The following is a 25,388-nucleotide window of genomic DNA, read 5'->3' on the forward strand; positions in this document are numbered from 1 at the left end:
CAAAAGTTAATGACTCATGATACATGAGGAAAAAAAAGCATTAACAATTAATAGACTATCACTGCCTTATTTATACAAAGTGTACTCCAACTATCATGGCTAATCACTTGTTTTTACTAAGACGAACTGTTACACTTAAAACCATTGGAGTTTGATAAAAAAAGATAACGGTTTCTTTCAACCCCTTCCCACAAAGTAAGTATAATCCCCAAAGGATCACAAGGAATAAAATATATTGGAAAATTTAATGGCTAAAATGTTTTCAAATTTAGTGAAAACTATAAATTCATAAGGCCAAGGAGTATAAAGAATGCCAAGCAGACTAAACAAATAAGCACAAAGAAATCACTCCTATCTTAAAATCACTGAACACCAGTGATAAAAAACACCTTAAAGGAATCTAAAATAGAAGGGCACATGTAGAATAAAACAAAAACAGGAAAGACTGAAGACTCCTCACTGGAAATAAAACCAGACATGAGATAATGGGATGACATTTTTAAAGTGCTGAAATGTAAAAAGTCAGCCCGGAGCACCGCGAATCTAGCAAAAATGTCTCAAAAATTAAGGTGAAATAAATGGGTGTTTGTTTTCACTCAAAAAAAAAAGGCAAGATAATTTGTTGTTAGCAGACCTGAAGGCTAAGAAATGTTAAAGTGTTCTATGTAGAAGGATAATTGCGTACCAGGAGGAGACTTGGGTCTACACAAAAGAATGAAAAGCCCCACAAATACGAATCAATATAAATATTTTATTTCTCAGTTAATCTTTAATGATAATTTCTAAAAAGATAATGGGCCATTTAAACTGGAGAGATGATAAAGTGAGGCAACCAACTTCAATTCTCTACTTGTTTTCTAAGTAGATCTGTCATTTGGTGCAGTATGCATTAGCGTAGACGAGTGCAGAACTGCCCAGATAATTCCGTTCGGCCCAGGTGAGGCACCACCAATGCATAATTCACTCTGCGTACAAAGTTAATATGGCAGCTTACTAATGGTCTTTGCTATACAAAATACCCTGTTGACCACAGCAATTTATGTTCTGCTAGAAGACTCTCAGAGGTTCAGAGAGCTAAGCTGAGACTTCTTCCCCTATGCTCACTTTCAGTAATATATTTAAGAAAATTTACATGCAAATCATCTCACTTTTGTAAATCAAACCCACAATCTGCATTGCTTTTCTTTGAATTAAATATTGATTCCACTAGGTGGAGACATTTGCCCAGTTTTGTGGCTCAGACTAAAGAGACTAGAGATAGCAGCACAGTAAGCGAGGAACAAGTCAGAAAGAAGGCAAATAGCCTGGACAAGGCCTGGTGCTTTACATTATATTAGCTTGGCAAGCAGATCCACATTGCTACACAGTATTTGCTTTTAGTGTTTACCAAAGAAAAGCAGCAAGTTTTCTATGTTGATAGTATAATGTTTTTTGGTTTTGTTCTAATAATTTCAACTTTAGCCACTATGGGTTCATTAGATTATTAACCATACATCTTAAGTTTTCTCATTTAATCCTGTTTCATAGTTATTGCACTCAACAGTGACGTATTAAGAAAGGGTCTGTAATAATAATATATAACATGGTTTCACTATATTTCAGATATTTTATATTTACTTAAGATGATAATATAAGGATCACTATTACTATATGCATGTTTTTATGTAATACTTTAGTTTTTACATTAGTAACTTCAGGTAAATGGACACCTTCAGATGATTTGCATGTAAATTTTCTTAAATATATTACTAAAAGTGAGCATATGGGAAGAAGTCAGATTATTTTTTGAATATAATTTTCAAGTGACAAAAATGTGTGAGACAATTCTTAAAGTAACTGAAATCTAAAAGGCCCAATGTCTTGTGGGAAAATTTTTTCAGTTTGAAGCTTTTTATAGTCATCTTGGGTTTCTACTTTTCTGTTTTTATTGGTGCCAACATTATATGGAAACAATATCTTTTTACTTAAATAGGAAATTCGTCTGCTCTTTATTTTGTGTTTGAAGTTATAATTCTCTGTGTCATCAGTTAATTCACTTCAAGGAAGTAAGTCTCTGAAATATTGAATTTTCTGACAACAGCCCAATTCTGTTTTTGTGTGATTGGTTTTTATAAAAGTCTTTCTTGTAGGAGTACAATTGTCTCTAACTTTATTGTTTTAAAGATTCTTTATTAATTATCTACAGCTGTTCTCATAAATTGATTTAAAACACAACAGACTTTGTCTTCCAACCCTTAGAGAAAATGTAGTGATTGATTTGTTTTTCATTTTACATCTGTGGGAAAGAGATGACAAATCAAATGTTTATAATACAGTATTGTGAGAAAAAATTCTAATTTTCATATCTAATAGACCTTGCATCATTTAAAATGATAAATTTGATTTTTCATTTAACACAATTATCCAGTATACATTGGGTAAAATAAGATGTCTAATTCATCCACAAATCTAACAATTGGTATTCTCTTTAGGATGAAGACCTGGCCCACCAGTTGGTGGAGCTAGGCTGCCGAGGGACTGGCAAGGTGGTGAAACGGGGAGATTTTGAAGCCAGGAAGGCAGCTATAGTGGCTATAAGGAAGGCAGCTATAGAGGCTGCAAAGCTGGCTGAACGAACTCAGAAAAAGTAAGTGTCCATGTTCCAGATCGAGATCTTATAGTATGCTGTAGAGCCCCTGGAAAAATTCATTTTGTTGGCATTGTTATAATTTAGAAACATTGACTGTAGCCAGTCAAGCTTGAAATACCCTAAAAGTGTGTTCTGCAGATCAGGGGCTGGAGGAACTGTGGCGTTCTTGTGAGAAAACCACGTACAACACTGAGCTTACTAAGCTGTGAAAAAATAACTCAATATTATTGGTTTTATGTATTTATATACTAAAAATGTGAGTGACTTTTGCGTTAGAATTCTTTGTACTTCTGAGGCCTGTAAAAATTTGGCATCTTTATGTTCTCACATTTTCGTAAACATTGATTCATTCAACCCTATTAATGATTACTACTTTTGTTCATGTGACTATGACATCGTTATATAAAATATGAATCTAATAAAATATATTAAACATGTTTGAAAAGAGATGTGCACTTAAAGTAAACTGAAACTGGTAAAATAATTTGAAAATGATTTGACAAAATGATTATCTATTTCCTATTTTAAAATGAATGCTAAAGTTCTGAATATTGGAGAGGATGGTTACTTAGAAATTGGTATATTATTCCTAGATAACATTTTAAAAAGTACCCCGTGATTATCTGTTTTCAGTGGTAGTGGAGTTCTTGCCGTGTCACCAGGAAAAGAATTTCCTGAGACCCACACAGAAGGATAGGGCTCTGTGATTAACTTTATTGATGATGTAGATTTAAGGGGCTTCCCTCCTCACTTCCCAATGGTCCCATCTCTGTCCATCTCATCGTGGAGAAGGTCCAATCTTGTCTTCAGGAGGGCCAGGATGAAGGCCACTGCCCAGACTTTCTGCTCCATGATAAAGTCCAGTCCAGTCCAGCATCCAGCTAGCTAGCGTGTGTTTCCAGCTGTAGTTCATTGCTGTGCTGCGGTATTCGGGCTCCCTTCTGGAGTCTGCATGTGGAGTCCACATGGTCATGAGCCATGGAGCTGCTAAGGCCACATGGCTATGGAGAGACAGTGCAGGAATGCACAGAGGGGGTGCATCATCAGGTGGGTGAGAGAGCAAGAGAGGTTCTTTGTTCCCCTGGGCTTCTATGTCTGGCTTGGAAAAGACCAGAAGCTTTTTCAAAATGACCAGTCAACTTCCCAGACTTTCATGGGCTTTTATAGGTTTATGCCCCTCAGTTAGATTGACAGGCCTCTATGGTCCAGCACCTCCCCTCACACCCACACCCACAACAGTCCAGTATTGGAATGGGGAACAGAGGAGTGGTAATCCCCTTGGGGGAGCAATGCTATGACCCCCTGGAGTGTGAGGCTGCAGCTTCCTGGTGAAGCAAACAGGCTCAAAGTCTAATATCCTTTGTTCTCTTTCCTTTATTAATGATTAGCTAAATACCAATGGTAACAATTATGAGTGGACATAACCCATGTACTTTTTTATAAAACATAACATTTGGTAGTAGAATATGAATTGGTTCAGGAATTGTACAATTTTAATTGATTATTCTAGTGGTAATGGTATTTCAGAACCATAGAATATTGGAATTAATATATTGATATTTGGTAACATATTAATTTCCTGTGGCTGTCATAGCACATTCCTACAAACTTAGTGGCTTAAAACAACACAAGTGTATTTATGTATTCATAGTTCTGTAGGTCAGAAGTCAGAGTATAGTGGCTCAGATGGGTTTTCTGCTCCGTAACATAGCACAAGGTTGAAATCCTGAGGCTGGCTGCGTGGAGTTCTTGCCTCGAGGATCTGAGGGTGATGACTCCCCCTCCACACTCATTCAGTTGCTGGCCAAATTCAGTTCCTTGTGAGAGAGTAGGACTGACGTCCAGTTTCCTTGTCAGCTGTCATTTGGGGACTGATCTTTTCTCCTACAGGCTGCCCATTTCTTCTCATGCTTTCCATGTGGTCCCCCACCAGCAAGAATGGGTCAGGATCCTCTCACCCTTCAAATCTTTCTGACTTCCCTGCTGCAGCATCTTTCCTGACTCCAGCCAGAGAAAGATTTCTCCTTTGAAGAACTAGTGTGATCATACTAGGTCCGTCTAGATAATTCAGGATGATCTCCCTATATTAAGGATTGAATCTTATTACACCTGCAAAGTCTCTTTTGCCATGTAATGTAACATATTACAGGTTCTAGGGATTCATGGGCATCCTTGGAAGGAAGGCATTCTGTTTGCCACAGGTATTTCATACAAAGCTTCAATATTTTATTGAACATACTTGCACTCAACTTCTTTTCTTGGAAAACTGAAATGGTGCAAAGTACTTGTGTACACTGTCTGTATCTTCCATAGAACATTAAGGGAGTCTTCTTCTTTCTATAGATATCAATAAATGCTTATGAGTTTAGGCAAAAGTAGATGTTTATGAAGTTTTACAAGGAATTAGTGTTTAAAATTTATATTTTGTCCATTTACATGTCCATTTTGTATTTGAGGATCAAAGGGAGTACTTACTCTGTGCAGTAGACTCTTTAACTGGCCGGAGCTGGAAGTCATTAGACTACTTAAGTGCCAGTCATGGGAGACTAATCCCTACCCGGAGCTGCTACAATTGGAGGGCCCTTTCATCTGCAGATCTTCTCAGCCTCCCTCTGTAATGAGTGGGCTCCATATGTTTCCTCTTGCCCCATGTGGGAGTCACTTCACTGCCAGGTCCATTGCAGTGTTACTGGCAGCAGGGCCAGTAGAGAGTCTTCCAGAGCCAAACATGCCCTGTGCCTGCATTTGCTGGAGGATCACTTTGAAAATATGCACAACTAAATGACTGCCTGCCAACTGGTACCAACGCGGATCTACCTGATTTTACTATCAAATTATCTGACATCGATGTCTCTAATGTTCTGTGAATGGCTCAAAGTAGATCACAATCCTCCATCCCAGCACTCATCGAGCGCCCATTACAAGAAGGGCCGGCACCTAAGAGTGTGTCATTCAGTCATACTAGTTTCATAGGGAAAAGAGTCTGGAGAGATTAAAGTTAAAGATAGCCAGAGGGGGCGTTTTGATAAGTATTATGCCAGAAGTATAAAGTGAAGAAGCTTATCCTGTGCTACTCAGTCACTTCACGAATACTCCTAGACAGTCACACTGCGTTAGGCACTATGCTCATTGCTGCGGAGACTCTAGACTAGCATAACAAGACTGAGGCCCTGGGAATCCCACTCTCTCCAGGCCAGGGTTGCAGCACTTATCATTCTCATTTAAAATTCTTAAGGGAGTACCAGGTGGATTTTAGTTTGTCGCATGTTCCTACCCCTGTTCTGTAACAGCAGTCCTATTTCTCCTGCTGATCAGCATCAATTACCATCCACAAATAGCATCCCCTCTTCTTGCCTGCTGGTTCCTGGTCACAAGAAGCCCAATGTGCAACCATAATTTGTAGTTCAGTGAGACACTGGATGTTTTTTTTCTCTGGTGACACTGTCCTGAAGGATGGCACCTCATCCTCGACCAATTTTGCCCTGAAGCTAGCAATTCAGCTGTGCTTTCAGTGCCCACCTTGTGCTAGGACTGTATGCACACCACTTACCCCCAGGGTTGTGGACATCATTGCTAGAGGGTCTGGGGATAAGACCCCAAACCCCATCTTACTGTCTGCTTCCTGGCTACTCCAGGTGCAATATTTACAGACTAGCCTCTCTGGGAAGCAGGCACAGAGATGGAGTTAAGAATTTGGAAGGGCAACTGGGAAGTAATAAACATAAAAGGAAAAGGGTAGAAGTGATATCGAAAGGGGCATCTGTGAGACCTTAATGCCTGCCTGGAAAGTCTCTGCCAGACCAACGGAGGGTCCGCAAAGCAAAGCTTGCCTGTTAGAGGGGTATCCCAATGGCGAACCACTGTCATGCTCCCTAGCTGATGAAGGCTGCCCCAGGCCTCCATGAGGTCTCCTCAGTTGTTGAGGCTGATCAAGAAAGAGTTAACTGGAAGCTGTCAGCCAACATACTCTTTAAAGACAGGCAGCAAATTCTTTATTTGTATAATTCATTTTTGTTGACAAAAGTATTTTGTTCTTACTTTTGAAAGATATTTTTGCTGGGTATAGAATTCAGGTGTCAGATCCTCTTTCAGCTACCAGCAATCCCTGCACATCCGTGCCTTGTTGGTGGGGTGGGCTTCCTGTCTCTCCCTGCTCTTGCTCTTTTGCCAGCAGCCAGGACTGAAATTTAATGTCGGTTCACTTAGTTTTTGTTCTTGCAGTTGCTATGTTCTGCTTCTTTAGCTGGATCGAGATGGTCATCTTTTACACTTTCATCTAGAAAGATGAATCATTTGTATTTCTTAGGTTTGTAGGGATTAAGTACTACAAGTGATGCCCTGTTACTCAATGCATATAAAGTACAGTTTAATTAGCTTAGTAATTTTATTTATTTATTTATTTCCTCATTAAACTTTCTTTTAATGGGTCTCAAAATTCTGTGACAGATTTTGGTCAAGTTGTTTCCATTAAAAAGTACTGATTTTAAAAACTAATAACTTAAAAACTGCCACACACACAAAAAACCAAATAGCCCACAAAACATTCTCCTTTCCTTCTGAAGGTTTTTCCATGCATTGTAATCATTAACCAGCCCTTGACTTTTGAACTTAAGTGGCCAATTGAGACAAACAGTTCTGAGACCATTCTTCCACCACTGATTAAGACTGGGTGGCACATGTTGGGGAAATATTCATTTAGCCTTCTGAGCTTTCTGGGCAGACTTGGTGACTTTGCAGCTCCAGCTGCCTTGTTGTCCACTGCTTTGATGACACCCACAGCAACTATCCGTCTCATGTCACGAACAGCAAAGCAGCCCAGAGAAGGATAGTCAGAGAAGCTCTCAACACACACAGGCTTGCCAGGAACCATATCAATGACGGCAGCATCAGCAGATTTCAAAAGCCATCCTCCAGCTTTTTCCCAGAACAATGATGAATCTTTTCCTTCAGCTCAGCAAATCTGCAAACAATGTGAGCTGTGTGACAATCCAGAACAGGTGCATATCCAGCACTGATTTGGCCTGGACGGTTGAGGACAATCACCTGAGCTGTGAAGCCAGCTGCTTCCGTTGGTGGGTTATATTTGCTGTCACCAGCCACATTGCCATGATGAACATCTCTGTGTCCCCAGGAAGAACTTCACTCAAAGCTTCATGGTGCATTTCAACAGACTTTACTTCAGTTGTAACACTGACTGGAGCAAAGGTGACCACCATGTTGGGTTGGAGAACACCAGTCTCCCCTTGGCCCTCAGGGACGGTACCAACACCACCAATTTTGTAGACATCCTGGAGAGGCAGATGCAAGGGCTTGTCAGTTGGATGAGTTGGTGGCAGGATGCAATCCAGAGCTTCAAGTGTCAGGTTCCACTGGCACTGCCATCTTTATGGTGACTTTCCATCCCTTGAACAAAGGCATGTTAGCACTTGGTTCCAGCGTGTTATGGCTCCACCATTCCAACCAGAAACTGGCACAAATGCTACTATGTCAGAGTTGTAGCCAATTTTCTTAATGCAGGTGCTGACTTCCTTAACAATTTCCTCATATCTGTTCTGGCTGTAGGGAGGCTCTAGTGGAATCCATTTTGTTAACACCAATAATCAGCTGTTCACACCCAATGCGTAAGCCAGAAGGGCATGCTCATGGGTCTGCCCATTCTTGGAGATCCCTGCTTCAAATTCACCAACACCAACGGCAACAATCAGGACAGCACAGTTAGCCTGAGATGTGCCTGTAAGCACATTTTCCATAAAGTCTCTGTATCCTGGGGCACCAATGATGGTCAGATAATACTTGCTGGTCTCAGGTTTCCACAGGTTGATATCAGTGGTGATACCATGCTCGTGTTTAGCTTTCAGTTTATCCAAGACCCAGGCATGCTTGAAGGAGCCCTTCCCCATCTCAGCAGCCTCCTTCTCAGATTTTTCGATGGTTCTTTTGTCCATACCACCACATTTGTAGATCAGATGGTCAGTAGTAGTAGACTTGCCGGAATTTACATGTCCAACGACCACAATGTTGATGTGAGTCTTTTCCTTTTTCACTGTGGCTTTAATTTAGTGGTGGTTTTCCTGACACCTGTGTTCTGGCAGCAAACCTGTTGCAAAAAAAAAAAAAAAAAGAGCTTAGTAATTTTAAAAGCAGTTATCTTCTAATCTTTTAAGTTTCTGTATCCAATTAAATAAGCACGAATACTATCTGCTGAAATTCTCCATAAGTTCTTTTCTACAAGGCAATTGGTTTAATTTCATGTTTATTAGAAGTATAGTTCTTTTAAACCAATAGTTGTGTGGAGCTCATTGAGAAATCATTTCAAACACAGCATTTTGTTTTCCAAATAAGATATATGTACAAAAACACTGAATGATGTTATTCTCTCCTATGTTTAAGGGTGTGACTAAATTAAAAGATTATTCAGGTATACTTACTGAGTCAGAAAATTATACAGGGTTGGGAAAAAATAGGTTTACTGTTGTAATACAAATAAATAATATAATAATTAATAATAATATAATAATAAACTATATGTTTCTCATACAACTATAAGCCAACTTGTGCCCACCCCGGTTTATTGGTAAGTGCTCACAGTAAATATTCAAGTAGCTGAATACTGTAACATCAGCAAAACCACATACTGAGGTTCTTCTTTCCTTCCTCCCTTTCTCCTTCCTTCTGTCTCTTTCCATTTCTTTCTCTTATTATTCTTCTCTCTGTCTTTTTCTCCAACAAGCAAGTAATTGGATGGTATTGATTTTTTCAAGGAACATTATTATCTATCTCTGTCTATCTATGAACAGAAGTACAGTCGACCCTTCAACAACACAAGGTTGAACTGTTCAGGTCCACTTGTATATAGATATTTTTCAATAAATACAGTAAATGTATTTTATCTTTTTTAATGATTTTTAATAACATTTGCTTTTCTCTAGTTTACTTTATTCTAAGAATGCAGTATATAGTATATATAACATACAGAATAAGTGTTAATTGACTAGTTATATCATTGCTAAGGCTTCCAGTCAATAGTACACTGTAAATAGTTAAGTTTTTGAAGAGACAAGAGTTATACAAAGGTTTTCAACCATGTGACTGAGTTAGGTATCTGTGCCACTAAACTTGATGTTGTTCAAGGGTCAACAGTATCTATATTTTTATTCTTTTGTTGAATACTTATAGGGATTCTTTTGTTAATACTTACAATTAATTCTAACTCAGTAAATAGGTCCATTGCTGAGAGGAATTCTTTTTTAATTTAACATATTGATACCATTGCTACTTTTAGTTATAAATCTTAGCCTCTTTAAGCATAAAATAAATCTAGAAAGAGTCAAAGAGAAAACTATGTGACAAAATCAAAAATTGATGATTAATCAAAAAACAAATAAAATTCATATTTAAAAAGTTATAGCCATTTTTCAGAATATTACTTAGATTCTGTTTCTTTTTTCTTAATTTGGCTCATGTTAAATTTTGTTGACTCACTTAATGGTCATTCATAACTGCTTTGTAGGCATATTCAGAAATCTCTTTTCAGATTTACATAAATTACTAGACCTCTGCTGATTCCTTTGACAGTGATTTCAGATTATCCGTTTCTTGAAATGTTCCCTTCCTTTGATTTTTATCACCTCATAACCTCTAATTTTTCTTCTATGTTTGCTCTTGCCTGCTAACTTTATCTTCTTCCTTTATCTCATTAATTTTGATCTCTCCCAATGAATACTTCTTTGGGTTTTTTAGAAAGGATTTTTTATTTATTTTCATTTTTAGAGAGAGGTGAAGGGTGGGAGAAAGAGATGGAAAGAAACATCAATATATGGTTGCCTCTCCCATGCCCCCTACTGGGGACCCCACAACCCAGGCATGTGCCCTGACTGGGAATTGAACCAGCAACCCTTTGGTTTGCAGGCTGGCACTCAGTCTATTGAGCCACACCAGCCAGGGCCTTTTTTAAAAAAAAATCTCTTTTGTATTCCACTATTTTCACATCTCAAATACTATTATGTTTTCAGTTATTCCAAATCAGATCTCTAATCCTGATTTATCTACTGGGGCTTTAGTTCCATATCTGTTTTTAAATATTAAGTTGTCGAACTATTAATAAAATACCAAAACAAAGTTTTATTACTTTTCTTATAGTTTTCTTATTTTTTTCTGCTCCTATACAAAAATACCATTAAAATTTTTAATGCTATTAATACTTTTTTAAAACTCTGTAGGCTTTATATTTTAGAATATCTTCAAAATCTACTTGATGAGCAATCCTAAAGGGTAATTAACAAAGGATTTCTGTTGACTCTTTTGCTTATACTTGATCCTTCATTCATACATTTTTAACTTTGCTACATTGCTAATCCAGTTTTTCTTTAGATGGGCTTCATATATTGTAATTCTAACCTGATTGTTCAATCTCAATTTTTTTCATCCTCTAATACCATGCTGCCAGATCATGCTTCTGTGAAACAGCTTCCAAAACATCATCTTCCTCCCATCCTTCCCCCTTTATTTTACTTCCTCTTTCTATCAACTCTCTAAATCTACATTCCTGCAAAAGAATTTAAGGTGGTTTACAAAGGAAATGTGAATACCTTATGGCAATAAAATTTTGTAAGGTAGGGAGAAGGACAAATAAAAGTTGAAGAAATGCAATGAAACTGAGGTTGAGGTTAGTGCCCCAAATCTATGTCAGATTTGGGAAGAAAATGGAAAGAGAAAAATATTTACATTACATAATTTATGTTCACCTGAAACAACACAACCACTAACCAGAAGTGTACATATATGTGGTTCTCAGAGCTGAAGGAGAGGAGAAATTTTTCTTGACCTTTTTAAGGTCCCTGAATGGGCTTGAAAATTAAACAGAAATACAGAGATTAACAAAAAGGATCTGGATTTATGTATGTATGTGTGTATGTATTTATTTATTTATTTATTATTTTTATTAAATTCATTGGGGTGACATAGTTAATAAGATCACATAGGACACAAGTGTACATTTGTATGATATATGATCTCTATATTGCATTGTGTGCTCACCAAAGTCAAATTGTATTCCATCATCATATATTTGGCCCCCTTTTATTTATTTAATATATGTTTTATGTGACACAGGAGCCCTCATGAGGCTCCTGATAAAGACCTGAGTATTTTATGCTCTGTTTTATGAAGAGTAGACAGTTGTGGAGGAATGCAAGAGGAAAAGGAGTATGAGGTAATTTTCATAATACTGGGGAAAACTAGGCAATGACTGTTCAGATTCATCTTGGTGTTCCTTTGTCTTCAGAGAAAAAGATGCTCCCTTCCTTTGGGTATAGGGAGGAATCCTCTACTTTGAGGGTGTAAAGATTATTTTAAGGAGGGAGAATAAGTAGGGAGGAGATCAGAGTGACCCTCTTGCTCCTACTTAAAATAAGCAACATGTCAAGGTGCCATATTTTAGGGCAGTGTATCCCAAGCCCCATCAGAGGTGAGGTTTGTTTTTTTTTTTCCTCTGAGGAGTTGCATAATGAGAACCTAGTATGGCAGGGTAAACTATATCACCATCAACTTTTTATAATGATAATACCAAGATTTACAGAAAAAAAGTATTTAACTCTTGCCCTATAGGATCAATAGGAATTTTTATCCATTCCACTTAAAACCCTATTAAGTTACCTGATTGTATCTACTAAAATTGTATCTTTCCTTACTACTGGTTAAGCAAAATGTTGACCAATGATCTTAAATTAATGTTAACCAATAGCAAGAGAGAAGCCTTATCACCTTGGACAGACAAAAGGGGACCCTAATGCACTGTTGCTGGGAATGTAGACTGGTGTGGCCACTGTGGAAAAGAGTATGGAATTTCCTCAGAAAACTAAAAATGGAACTGCTTTTTGACCCAGCAATTCCACTGATGGGATTTTAACCTTAGAACCCTGAAACACCAGTTCAAAGAACCCCAATGTTCATAGCATTACAATTTACAATAGCCAAGTGCTGGAATCAACCTAAGTGCCCATCAGTAAATGAGTGGATCAAAAAATTATGGTACATTTACACAATGCAATTCTATGCAGCAGAAAGAAAGAAAGAACTCCTACCCTTCGCAACAGCATGGATAGAACTGGAGAGCATTATGCCAAGTGAAGTAAACCAGGTAGTGAAAGAAAAATACCATATGATCTCACCTATAAATGGAACCTAATTAACAAAGCAAACAAGTAAGCAAAATATAACCAACGACATTGAAATAAAAAAACAAACTGACAGTAGCCAGAGGGCAGGGGGGAGGGAAATAACGGGGGAAAGAAGGGAAAGGGTCATCAAGGAACATGTAAAGGACCCATGGAGAAAGCAAAAGGCAGTAGGATTGAGGGTGGAAGGTGGGAGTGGGTGAGGCAGGGGGAAATGATGGTGGCAAAATGGAGACAACTGTATTCAAACAACAATTAAAAATGATAGAAAAATTAATATTAACCATTACAAATGTTGCCATTTGTTCTGTTGATCCAAATCATTCTGTAATTTTTGGTTTTCTTTCCCTCATTAAAATTCAAGAAGACTAATTTTGTCTCAAGAATTGACATTGCTCTTGTGCTGTTCTGTATATCTACTTGGTTCTGCTCTGGTAAGACATTGGTGCAGTATAGTAGAAGATCTTAAAGTTTTCATAATGTAGTTAGGTTATAAGGCTCAAGAGACCTTGAATCTGCTTGACTTTTATTCAAAATGTCTCATTTTGCTAGTACTCTTTTCTTCCCAGGATTTTCTTTTTTTACTTTTTCCCTTACCCATTCCTTACAATCTCTCTACCCCAGACAAATATGCACACCCTAAACACATATATATGTTCTACTTCCTGTTATCCATCTTTCTACTATCCAGAGGACCAGGACATAGGTCCTAAAAAGTGCTGACCAGAGGCATATACTCTATTTTTCTGGTGAGGATTGTGATGAGAATTAAAAGCAAAATTATTCAGTAGTTTCAATATTACTGATAAGTTTTTGAATGATGTTGATTTTAGAAAACCAGTGTTGAGTTTACAGAGTCTGGCATTCAATTAGCAATGTTTCATTCACAATCTATGAATGAATCTGTCAAGTTACACTATCAGTGCCTCACAACTCCTTTTGTTTGTGTTTTTAATACTGTGATCTTCTGAATGCTGGGTGAGCTTGAAAGAAGCACACCGACTATAGTGCCTCTTTTCAGAGATGAGAGGAAAAACACCAATCTAGTGATCAATCAGGACAAAAAGTCTCATGCATGATTTAGGAGATGTTATGAAGGGAAGGAAGGAAATTGTACAGAAAAGTTAATACATGAGCCAAGAATATCGAAGATGTTTGTTTGAGAAAGCAAATGTGATGTCATGCCTCCCACTTCCTGTTAAATTTAAGATCCTTAGAACATAGAGTTGAATAGATTGTACTCCTCATTGCGTAGCATGCTATTGAGTGCCTGCTAGGCTCCTCCATTAAAAAATTTTTTATGAATTTATTTGAGTCAAACTGACAACATACACTGGGGAGCAAGATCTCAAATGCTCCCCAAGCTCCTCTTTAATGAAAATATTTTTAATGTTTTCTTTTTTTATCATCCCGTTCTCAAGCACATTTCTCTTCCTCTTCTCCTTATACACCTACCTTAGAATATTTATTTCTCTTGCTTTCTACCACTCATATAATTATTTTAAAAATGATTTCTAGAAAAATTGTTTGGGGAAGTAGGATTTCAATGTAGGTAATCATATCACTTACAAGTAATAATAACTTAATGACTTTCAATCATTTTGCTTAATTTCTTATATTTTTATTGTCCTTTTAAGATACTCCAGTATACGGGTGGGAAGGTGGAAGTGTTGATACTGAGCTTTCTTATGTTGTTCCTCATTTTATTTTATTTATTTTCTTTACTCTTAAAAAATCTATTGATTTGAGAGAGAGGGAGATGAGAGGGGAGAGAGAGAGAAAGAGAGAGAAAATTCGTGTTTCCAGTTATTTATGTACTTACTGGTTGATTCTTGTATGTGCTGTGACCAAGGATCAAACACACAACCTCAGAGTAACAGAATGACTCTCTAACCAGCTAAGCTACCCAGCCAGGGCGCTTCTCATTTTAAAAGGATAGTGTCTACTCTTGCTCTGCTGATAGTGGTGTGTGTGCGCTCACGCACGTGTGTTTGCCCTGGAAATGGACTATATGCAGTTTACTGAGATGGTTGACGTTTTGTCCCCCTTTTTAAAGTGGTGAAAGATATTTAATTTCTAATAATAAACTATCCATACATTCCTGGGAGAAACTCAATTTTTTTATTATCTTCAGTATTCATTGTTGGGTTTACTTTGATAATAATTTTTCTGGATTGTCTTTTGGACTTTTCTACCAAAATTCTCTATTGTTCACTTTTACCTGATATCACCATAACAAACAACTGTCTGTCCAGAGTTTTCCATCCTAGCCTCCTCTGGGGTTAAATCAGACTTTCATAAACCCCATTTTAAAAGTCTAAGGAGTTATTAAAACACACTCAATTAATTGTAGCTCTGGTTATAGGCCCTTATCATTAGCTCTGGAATTAAAAAACAAAGCAAATCCCCAGCTGTTTCTAAATCTGTAGTCCAGGCAAGAGTTCTGTGGTTAAAGTGGACAAATACCAGAGCAGAAACTCAATAGTATCTGAGGGATGAAGGATCATTGGAATACATGTTGGCTTTAACTGTGCCAGGGCATCAGGGATAAGTAGAATTATAAGACTTTGGCAGAAAATGCTTATTTGAGGGCAAAGGCTTGGTTCTGTCTTTGAGACATCAAGATCTATTGTCTGCATAATATGTATTCTGGTACCACATTGGCTGAGTTAGAGGAAGTTTTACATCATGCCTCCATTGTTTAAGTGATAACAAAAATAGCTAACATTATAAAACACATACTAAGAATCAGACATTTAACACTAAAATTCTTTTTATAGTATTTACTATATTACTTTATAGTATTCACTTTATAGTAAATACCATAGTATTTACTATATTTAATTATATTCTATATATTCTTAATCATATAAGTCATATGACCAAGAACATATTAAAGTGAAATCATAAGCACCAAGTACTACTTGATAATATTGGGTTTGGAAAGGAAGTCTGGAAATGTAGGTTTATCTTTGTCAGAATCCAAGTAGCTTTTTTCAATCACTCTAAGTAGTAAATTGGGGCACTAGAACTTTTTGATGACTAAACATTCATGTCCTTAATATATTTACTTTAACACAATATTAAATCAGTTCTGAAAAGGTGCAGGTGTGTTTGGGTAGCCTTTCTCTCTTAAGTAGTGAATTTGTAACATTAGCAAAAATGTTTTTGCACCTGGATTTGGACAGCAATAACAAACTTTCTTAGCCTAAGAATAAATTTGGGCTTCTTTAAAACTTTCTTTCTGTGATTTTAAAGTATTCTAATTCTAAATAGTTTTGGAAAAGCTAACAGCAATAAATAAGTACAATTCATTTACGTAGGTGAAACAAAACATTCCCACTTAATAGGGATTGTTGCTCTTTGTAACAGTTAGTGATCTTCAAACAAAAGGGGCTAGAGTAGAAGCAATGATCTGTTTGTGGAATCTGAGGCTATTATGGGTAGGTTTAAAATTATTCTTTTTTTAATCATTTTTAAAAATTATTGTTTGAGTACAGTTGTCTCCGTTTTCCTACCACCAGTTTCCCCCACCCCACCCACCTCCACCTCCCACCTCCCACCCTCAATCCTACCCCACTTTGGCTTTGTCCATGGGTCCTTCATACATGTTCTTTGAAGACTCTTTCCCTTCTTTCCCCCATTATTTCTCTCCCCCCTCCCCTCTCATTACTGTCAGTTTGTTCTTTATTCAATGTCTGGTTATATTTTGCTTGCTTATTTGTTTTGTTGATTAGGTTCCACTTATAGGTGAGATCATATGGTATTTGTCTTTCACTACCTGGCTTATTTCACTTAGCATAATGCTCTCCAGTTCCATCCATGCTGCCGTGAAGGGTGGGAGTTCCTTCTTTCCAATGATTCTTGTTTCCAATCCTCCTCTTTTTAAAAAAATATTAACTGATAGTTCTATTTTTCCTTTGTGAACATGAATCTTTTTCTTAATGTAGACTCTACACTGACCTTTTTGTATAAAAAATTCTTCTGCCTGATTGATCATTGTATATGGTTGGTGCCATTTTTGTCCTTCAGACCGCAGTGCACATCAACTCTCAACAGCGGCATTCCCCAGGCTGTTACCCAAATCAGCCACCCAGTCAACGTGCCATAGCGTTGCTCTGTTTTTTTCCTCTGAGGTCTTATTACCTAATATGTTTTTGTTTGTATTGATTGATTATGCAACCTTTTTCCTCAGCTACATGTAAACTCCACATGAGCAGGTATCTTTTTTTCCCTTGCTAACCACTGTCTCATCAGGGTCAATCAGAGGGCCTGATAAATAGTAGATTCTCAACTAATAGTTGGAAAAATGGCTTTCTGATTCAGGGTTTGACAGTGCCAGTTGCTGGATGCATTACAGACAAGGAAAAGGTAGCAGTGAGATAATTTGTCATTCAATCAGCAACACTAATGTTTATCCAGCTTTGACAACGATGTTTTTTCCAGCATTATCGTAGGTATGGAACCCATGGGCTCCCCTGAGCTCTGTGAATTAACTCATGCAATGTGAACCTGCATCATTAAAAAAAAACACATCACCAAAACCTACATGCGTTTTTTAAAAACTTACTTTCATGTGGAATTATATACTTAAACATTTATATCAAGCAGTTGTTTTAAAATATATGTGTCTAACGTGTATTATTATAAAACGGATTGGGATTAAAACTGCAAAACTCAAGCCAGACTTAAAATGTAATAAGGACTCACCATTTTCATAAATTTACTGACAAATTCTTCTTTAAATTTTAACCTTTTCCTCTTTTGTTACTTGTTTACAAGATACGCCTATAAAGTCTGTCAGATTATATCATCCTTAAATCAGAAGAAAATGAATTTCTACATACTTATGGAGAAAACATGTTTTTCAAAATGTCATCAAGAAATAAATGTTGCTGGTTATTTTGTGGATTGTATGAATTTTGATTTTGTTTTCACAGCTTTTCTATTTTAGTTTTATGGAAGGTAGAAAAATGTTCTGGAGCTGTGCGCTTCTAAATTTGATCCTCACTGACAGGGCGGGATTATTTGAAGCACCTGAAATCTGATACGAGCCTTGGAGAAAGGTACCACAAGATGATAGTATATATGGTTACAAAGCAAAGAGGATTAGAAAGAGCAATATATTTTTGGAAAATAGGGCAAGCACACCACTTGGAATGTTTTATCAGGAGAGGGATACAGAAGTGAAAAGTAATCCTTCTGCTTTATTTGGCATTATTGCTGTGTTCGATTTTGGTCTTTTCATTTGGCAAAGGATATATGGAGATTCTGGAGTAGGTCCAGCGAAGATCAGCAAAAGTGATGTAAGGAATGGGGACTAGCTCCTAAGAGAGGGCTCAGTGGGATCAAAACTGTTTAACTTGGAGAAGGCAAGACCAAGGGGTGATTTAACTGTCTTCAAGTATTTGAAAGGTTATTATATGAAAGATGCAGAACAGATGTTCTTTACTTCCACAGGAGACCAAATAAAAGGAAATACTTTTAAATTGTAGCAAGAGAAAAAGTTCAGTTGGTCATAAAGATGGACAGAACTATAAAGAAAGGATTAAACATTGAAACAGGTAACCAAGGAATATAGGGAAGTTCAATCCTTAGAGATCTTTAACACTAGGAATAGATAGCCAACTGCCTTGGATGGTTTGTCTGTCCACCTCTGGGCAGGGACCTACCCTGTATCTCTTCTTGAAACTTTTCTAACTCTGAGATTCTAGGCATGTTGTTTCCATTCTTTTGGAGTTGCCTGCAAGACAGGAGTGTTTATCCAAGGGTAGAAGCTAGGATTCAACAGAGACAGAGAAGAGATCAAAGAGCTACCTAGTGTTCCCCTAACTACTTGTTCTCCTCCTAACTTCATAGGAATTAGTGATTGGACCAGAATGGGGAAAGTGTTTCTCACCTGTTCATTTGTAGAATTGTAGTGTATATAGTCTTTCTGTTCTGAGCTTTCCGAATCTGTAATGATAATTCAGGAAATTATAGTAGCTACTGTTATATGGAAGGTCAGGCATTGCACTAAATTATCTCAGTCACAGGGAGGTGGTATGTTTCTCTTTTCACAGAAACAGAAACTGAGACTTAGAAAATGTAATCATTAGCTTAAGTCCCTTCAATGAGTTAGTGACAAAGGCAGGATTCAAAGCTTGACCTTCTTGACTTTTTTGTTCTATTCTAAGGAGAAGTTTTATGTATTTAGAAGCATTCTTCATTGACACTGGCAGATTTTGTTAATATCAGGAATTAGAATGAGCTCAAAAAGTAAGGATCTCTGCTAGGAAAACAAGGAAATATGTGCTGCACCAATGAGGGCCAGCTCTGAGGTAAAATTTGGTGATGTTTTGGGACATGCGTCATAATTAAATTGCTCCCCTCCACCAGAGCGGCACTTTATGTAACCAAGGGTAGTTATTTCCTTTGGTCATTTGATCCGTAATTAAGACGATTGAATGGTGGCTTTATGAATCATGAAAACTTTAAAATTCAATTAAGCTTTTGAGTTAGAGCATCTAGACTAATGAAAGGCATGAGTGACATGGGGTATTGAAAACTTCCACAATTAAGATCAAAATGGTAATATAATGTAACTGTTTACAGGAAATTTAAGTAAATAGCAATTTATATATATGATTTGGTGCTTAATTTACTAATTCTTTACTGGCCTCAATCATTTCTTCATTTAATTTTATCACTGCCTACAGTTTGTTTAGAGTTAACTTCATCTTAATTCTTGTATTTCTAATAAAAAGATTTCTGTGAGTATCCAGATAGATAAATGGGACATAAAAATGCATATTTTAATTAAGAATTAGCAGTTAACATGCTACAATATTTATCTTGTTTTTAGAAAAATCATACCTTTCTTACTTGTTTATTCAATAAAAAGTTTTAAGAACCCTGGGCTATACGTATTATGCATTCTTAATTTGTTAGGGTAGTAGAATTATGAATTCTTTCACTATTTTTTGTTCCTGTTTTGTTGTGAAGTCATCTGATCCTTGGGAAGATTATCAGGCAAGGAATTGTTGAGCGCCTTTGAATGTTATTTTGTGGGATAAAATTTCTCTTTGCCCAGTTTCTCTTTTGCAATCCATAATTCAGACTTTTTTTCCATGATAGTAAAGAGTAAAGGAGAATAGTTATATATTGAATTAATAATAGTATATAACCTTTATTAAACACGATCAGTGCCCACAGAAGGCATTGTTTATGGCACAGGCATCCAACTTGTTTTCACCGGGGGCCACATCAGCCTCGAAGTTGCCTTTAAAGGGCTGAATGTAATTTTAGGACTGTATAAATGTAACTACTCCTTAACAGTTAAGCAAGAGCTCTGTGCTGCCATATGGTAGAAACAAAGTGCCTGGCCGGATAAAACAAGGTGGAGGGCTGGATTTGGCCCACGGGCCTTGTATTTGCCACCTGTGGTTATGTTATATTCTGTGTAGTGGCTTGCTTTCTATATGACAATATGACAAGTATTAATCTAAATGCTCTGCAGGTATTATCTCACCTAATCCTCATAATCATGCTCTAGTTTTAAGGGCTTGAATTAAGCCCCTTTTATGGAATAAGAAACTGAGTCACAGACAGCCCTGGCTGGTGTGACTCTGTGGACTGAGTGCCAGCCAGCAAACCAAAAGGTTGCTGGTTTGATTCCTGGTCAGGGCACATGCCTGGGTTGTGGGACAGGTCCCCAATAGGAGGTGTGAGAGAGGCAACCACACATTGATGTTTCTCTCCATCTCTTTCTCCCTTCTTCTCCTTCTCTCTAAAAATAAATAAATACAATCTTAAAAAATAAGATAAACTAACTCACAGACAGGTTAAGTAACTTACCCAGAATACCCAGCTAGAAAATTGAAGAGTTAGGGTTCATATCCAGGCAGTCTAGTGACAATGCTTTAAGCCTCAAACTGCTGCCTCTCTTTGTGAGACCACGTGCTTGTGCAGAATCTCCTAATTGTCATCTCAACTGTCCCAGGCTTTTTGCACCTTATTTTTAATTAGTAGCCTGAATCAACATACAGTTCTTACTTTTTGCTTATTAAACACTAATTATGAAACTTTACAATTCAAATAAATATATGTTTGTTATAAGCTAGTACTATGTGAATGTGTCTTACACGGCACATTTTGGGATAAAAGTTAACCATGCAAAATCTCTTTGTTAAGAAACTTACAATACGGAGAGAAGAGTAATGCATAAATTCAACTTAATATGTTGCATAAAGCAGAATGTGCTAAGTTGTACAAGAGAAGTACAAACAACTGTTCCAGAAGCACAGAGGAGAGAGATTCATTGAAGGAGCCATGGACCTTGCTTTAGGGAGCAGGAGCTAAGGGGTTTGTATTAAATAGGATAACTATGACGTGTGGGGGCACAGACAGTGTGCAGTATGGGAAACAGGGACATGCGTTACAGCAGCTTTCCCACTGAGATTCTAGGGAATGCAGTGATGTGTAGGTGCATAGGTCAGTTATACGGTGGATCATGACCTCAGGACACGACACCTTGACGCACGCTCATATCCACCCATCTCTTTAGTCACTCTCTTTTATCAAGTCTCTGGGAAACGTAATTTCACTTCATTGGGATGGTGATTGTATCCCTTAGTGAACATGCATTTTTCCATCTCAAGAACATTTAAAATGGAGTATTAAAGTGTTTAAGAGTCAAAAATATAGCATTAATATTTGTATATTAAGGAAAAATCTGTTCATATTTAGTTCTATGATTGCTTAAAATGAGTAAACTTCAGCCTTTTGGAATAATAGCCTAGTAACTTCAAATTAAAATGTGTAATTGAGTAATTGATTTCAGCTTGTGATTTTTTAAATTTTTTTAAATTAAAAATATAAATTTATTGTGGGTAACATTGATTAACAAGATCATATAATTTTCATGTACATATTGTAATTTGACGTCTTGTGTACTCTATTGTATGAAACTACCCGAGGTCTAGTTTCCTTCCATTACCAGTTATTTGACCCCTTTACCCATTTGGCTCTTCTCCAGCCCCCTTCCCCTCTGGTAACCACCATTTTGTTGTCTGTACCTATAGGTTTGTCTTTCTTTGTTTTGTTAGTTTGTTACTTTTTGTTTTATGTTCCACATATGCATGAAATCATACAGTTTTTGTCCTTTTCTATCTGACTATTCACTCATGTTGTTACAAATGGCAGTATCTCATCTTTTTCATGGCTGAGTAATATTCCTGTGTGTGTATGTGTGCATGTGTGTGTGACATATCACACTTCTTTATCCAATCATTCGTCTATGGACTTAGGTTGTTTCCATGTCTTGATGCTGCAGTGAACATATCTTTACAAATAAGCATTTTCATATTTTTCAGGTAAATATTTGGAAGATGAATTGCTGGGTCATATGGTAGTTCTATTCTTCTTCTTCTTTTTTTTTTTTTTGAGGAACCTCCATACCGTTTTCCATGGTGGCTACAGTTTGTATTCCCACCAATGGTGTGTGAGTGTTCTCTTTTCTGCACATTTTCCAGTGCTTATTGTTTCTTGTTATTAATAATAGCCTTTCTAACAGCTGCGAGGTAATATCTCATTGTAGTTTAATAACTTGTGATTTTATATATGTTTCTAAATTTCCATATTATATTGGAACATTTAAGAGAACTTAAGATTGCCCTTTTTGTATGTTTAATTTACTAAATGTACAAAAATAACTTGGGTACTTTGGAAAATTTTTTCTGAGTAAGACAATTATATTGAGTAAGTATTATATCAAATATTATAAATTGTATTGAATTTATTAGTGCTCTTTAATATATTTGAAGGTATTTAATTGTGTAAATGGAGTCCATTGTCAATCAAAGACTGCTTAATAGACCCTTAAAGATTTCTAGTCTTATAATCAAGATTTATCAGCATAACTTAAAGGTCAGAGAAAAAGGTGGTTTGAGTCTACATAATTTCATTTGCATCCCAAAGCCACCTGTGTAGGCCCATCAATAATATGGGTAAGAGTCTAACTGGGTTGGGTTTAAGGGAGAATAGGAGGAATGTAATTTAACAGTGAGTGGGGTTCACGGACCCAGTTCAGATGTGTTGCCAGTAGTTGTACAAGAATGAAACTCAATTTTGGCACTATTTATCTGGACAAATTGTCTTCCAAAGTATCTGTACCTTTTTGCATTCCTGCCAACAATGAACGAGAGTCCCTATTGTTACACATCCTCTTTGGCATTTGGTGTTGTCAGTGTTCTGGATTTTGGCTATTTTAATAGATGTGTAGAGGTATGCCATTATTGTTGTAACTTGTATTCTCCTTATGATACATGATGCAGAACTTTTTTTCATATGTATACTTGCCATTTCTATTTTTTCTTTGGAGAAGTATCTGTTAAGGTCTTCAGCCAATTTTTTTAAAAAACAGGTCATTAGTTTTCTTGTTGTTTAGCTTTAAGAGTTCTCTATATCTGTTGGAAAACACTGTTTCATCAGATGCGGGTTGTTTTTTGGGTTTTTTTGCGGGGGCGGGATTTACCTATATTTCCTTCATGTATGTGGCTTCTTCTTACTCTCTCTCTGCTGGCTTTTTGAAAAACATTCTTTTCTCAAAGGTTGCTGAAAGCAAATATAAATTGTCAATAGTACAAATGCTAGAAAATCAGTTGAATACTCCTATTTTAGAAAATGTGACGCCCCAGGGTTATTAAAAAGTTATATCAGAAACAGCTTAATTATGAAATATCTTTATGATGCTCTATATAGACATCATGATGTATTTAAATGGCAACTTGACTTTGCCATTTAAAATTTTTGTTTTGCTACATATGTTAAGAATGTGTTTTGATTATAATTTACCTTATACATGTTTTATTTTCATTTTTACATTTTTTGGTTAGGTTTTGACAAAGCAGCTGTTATCCTTTACTTGAAGGTTTATAATTTAAGACGTGTAGCTGAAAATATTTTAAAAGCAGACATAGACAATATAGAATCTCACTATACATGTAAGTGGCAGGGTTATTTATTTGTATGACATTATAGATCTACACAATTTTGCCCATCAGAAACTAAAGAAATATAGCAAGTTTATCTTTGACATTTCAAGATCTTTCCATAAACTTTATCCTACCAATTACTGACTTGATTAAAATGAGGACAACTCTCAAAAGATGCTATTATAATGAGCAAACAAGATAACATGTAAAGATATGTTATAAATTGCATCATTGTTATAATTATTGACTTAAATATTAACTTATAATGATTTCCCATGTGTAGATGTTAAAGTCTGGGGATTTGGTAGAGGCTCGTAACATTGACATTGGGAGAAGGAGAGCGCTGGGGCAGGTGTTCTATCACAACAGCTTCCCAACAGTAAAATAGGCTCCTCCTGGGACATGAGATAAGGATGTCACAGTGGTGGCTCTTTCCCCCAGGTTGTAGTCAGTGTGTGTGTGTTTCTGTTTTGACAATAACAGGTCATTTTTACTACTAGAGAAGGATTAGTTTCACATTTGGGTGGTGATTTGAAATCCAATCATATTTCATATTCCATTATATTAAAGAGTGTTTGCAGTGCTTCATGCCCAAGATGCAGGGTGATGTGTTGTGAGGTAGGGAGGTTTTCACAATGAAATGGTTATAATATGTCCCACGGTTCTGATTCTGGGGCTCTCAACACCTGTCTCTGTCCTTGGATTTTCATGTCCTGTTTTCGTCTCACTAAAACACAGCTCTAGTTCTCTTTAGCTCAGAACCGCTAACAACTTCTCACCCATTGTTCCAGCCTACTCTTCCCATCTAATTCCCCACAACTCCCCTTCCTCCTCATTTAGTTGCAGCAAAATGAGTTGCTCGCTGTGCCTCACATGGGGCTTGGACTGGTCTTCTTCTTTGCCTTTTCACATTCCTTCGTTCATTTGGTGAATAACTATGTGAGGGCCTGCTCTGTGCCAGGCGCAGCTTTGTTCTGACTAAGATGACCTCTTTCTTAATCGCCTTATATGTAATCCTGTCCATTATTCAAAGCCCAGCTGAAACACTTGTGTTTTTTAAAATTTAACATTATGTTTTGTTTTTCAATTACAGTTTACATTCAATATTATTCTGTATTACTTTCAGGTGTGCAGCATAGTGGTTAGACAATCATACACTTTACAGTGGGCCCCCAGTATTTCAAGTACCCACCTGGCCCCATAAACACTTATTGACTATGTTCCCTATGTTGGAATGTACATCTCTGTAACTATTCTGTAACCACCAATTTGTATACACAATGGAGTACTACTCAGCCATAAAAAAGAATGAACTCTTACTTTTTGTGATAGCATGGATGGACCTAGAGGGTATTATGCTAAGTGAAATGAATTGGACGAAGACAAATACCATATTATTTCACTTATATGTGGAATCTGAAGAACAAACTAGAAGAGTGAAATAGAAACAAGCTAATAGATGTTGAAACACTTCTTGAAGCCTTCCTTTGATGGACCTTAATAGCCCCATTTGCCTCTTCTTCTGGAACCTCATGCCAAACATTATATTATCTGCACTTTTCCTAATGACAAGTCACATTCAGTTTTGCATTAGCATTTTTTCTGTAAGGC

At 36.8% G+C, this 25,388-nt stretch overlaps 1 protein-coding gene across 2 annotated transcripts in view; it reads left to right on the top strand.

Annotated features, from left to right (window-relative positions):
• The window catches only part of CFAP299 (cilia and flagella associated protein 299), a 498,584-nt gene that overhangs the window by 14,135 nt on the left and 459,061 nt on the right, over nt 1-25,388 (top strand). For both annotated transcript variants that reach the window (XM_045187284.2, XM_045187276.2), the window contains exon 2: nt 2,472-2,626. In XM_045187284.2, coding sequence (XP_045043219.1) covers nt 2,472-2,626 — 155 coding nt within the window. The remainder of the gene's footprint in view (nt 1-2,471; nt 2,627-25,388) is intronic.

Source organism: Desmodus rotundus, chromosome 4, assembly GCF_022682495.2.
Source record: "Desmodus rotundus isolate HL8 chromosome 4, HLdesRot8A.1, whole genome shotgun sequence".
Lineage (NCBI taxonomy): Eukaryota > Metazoa > Chordata > Mammalia > Chiroptera > Phyllostomidae > Desmodus > Desmodus rotundus.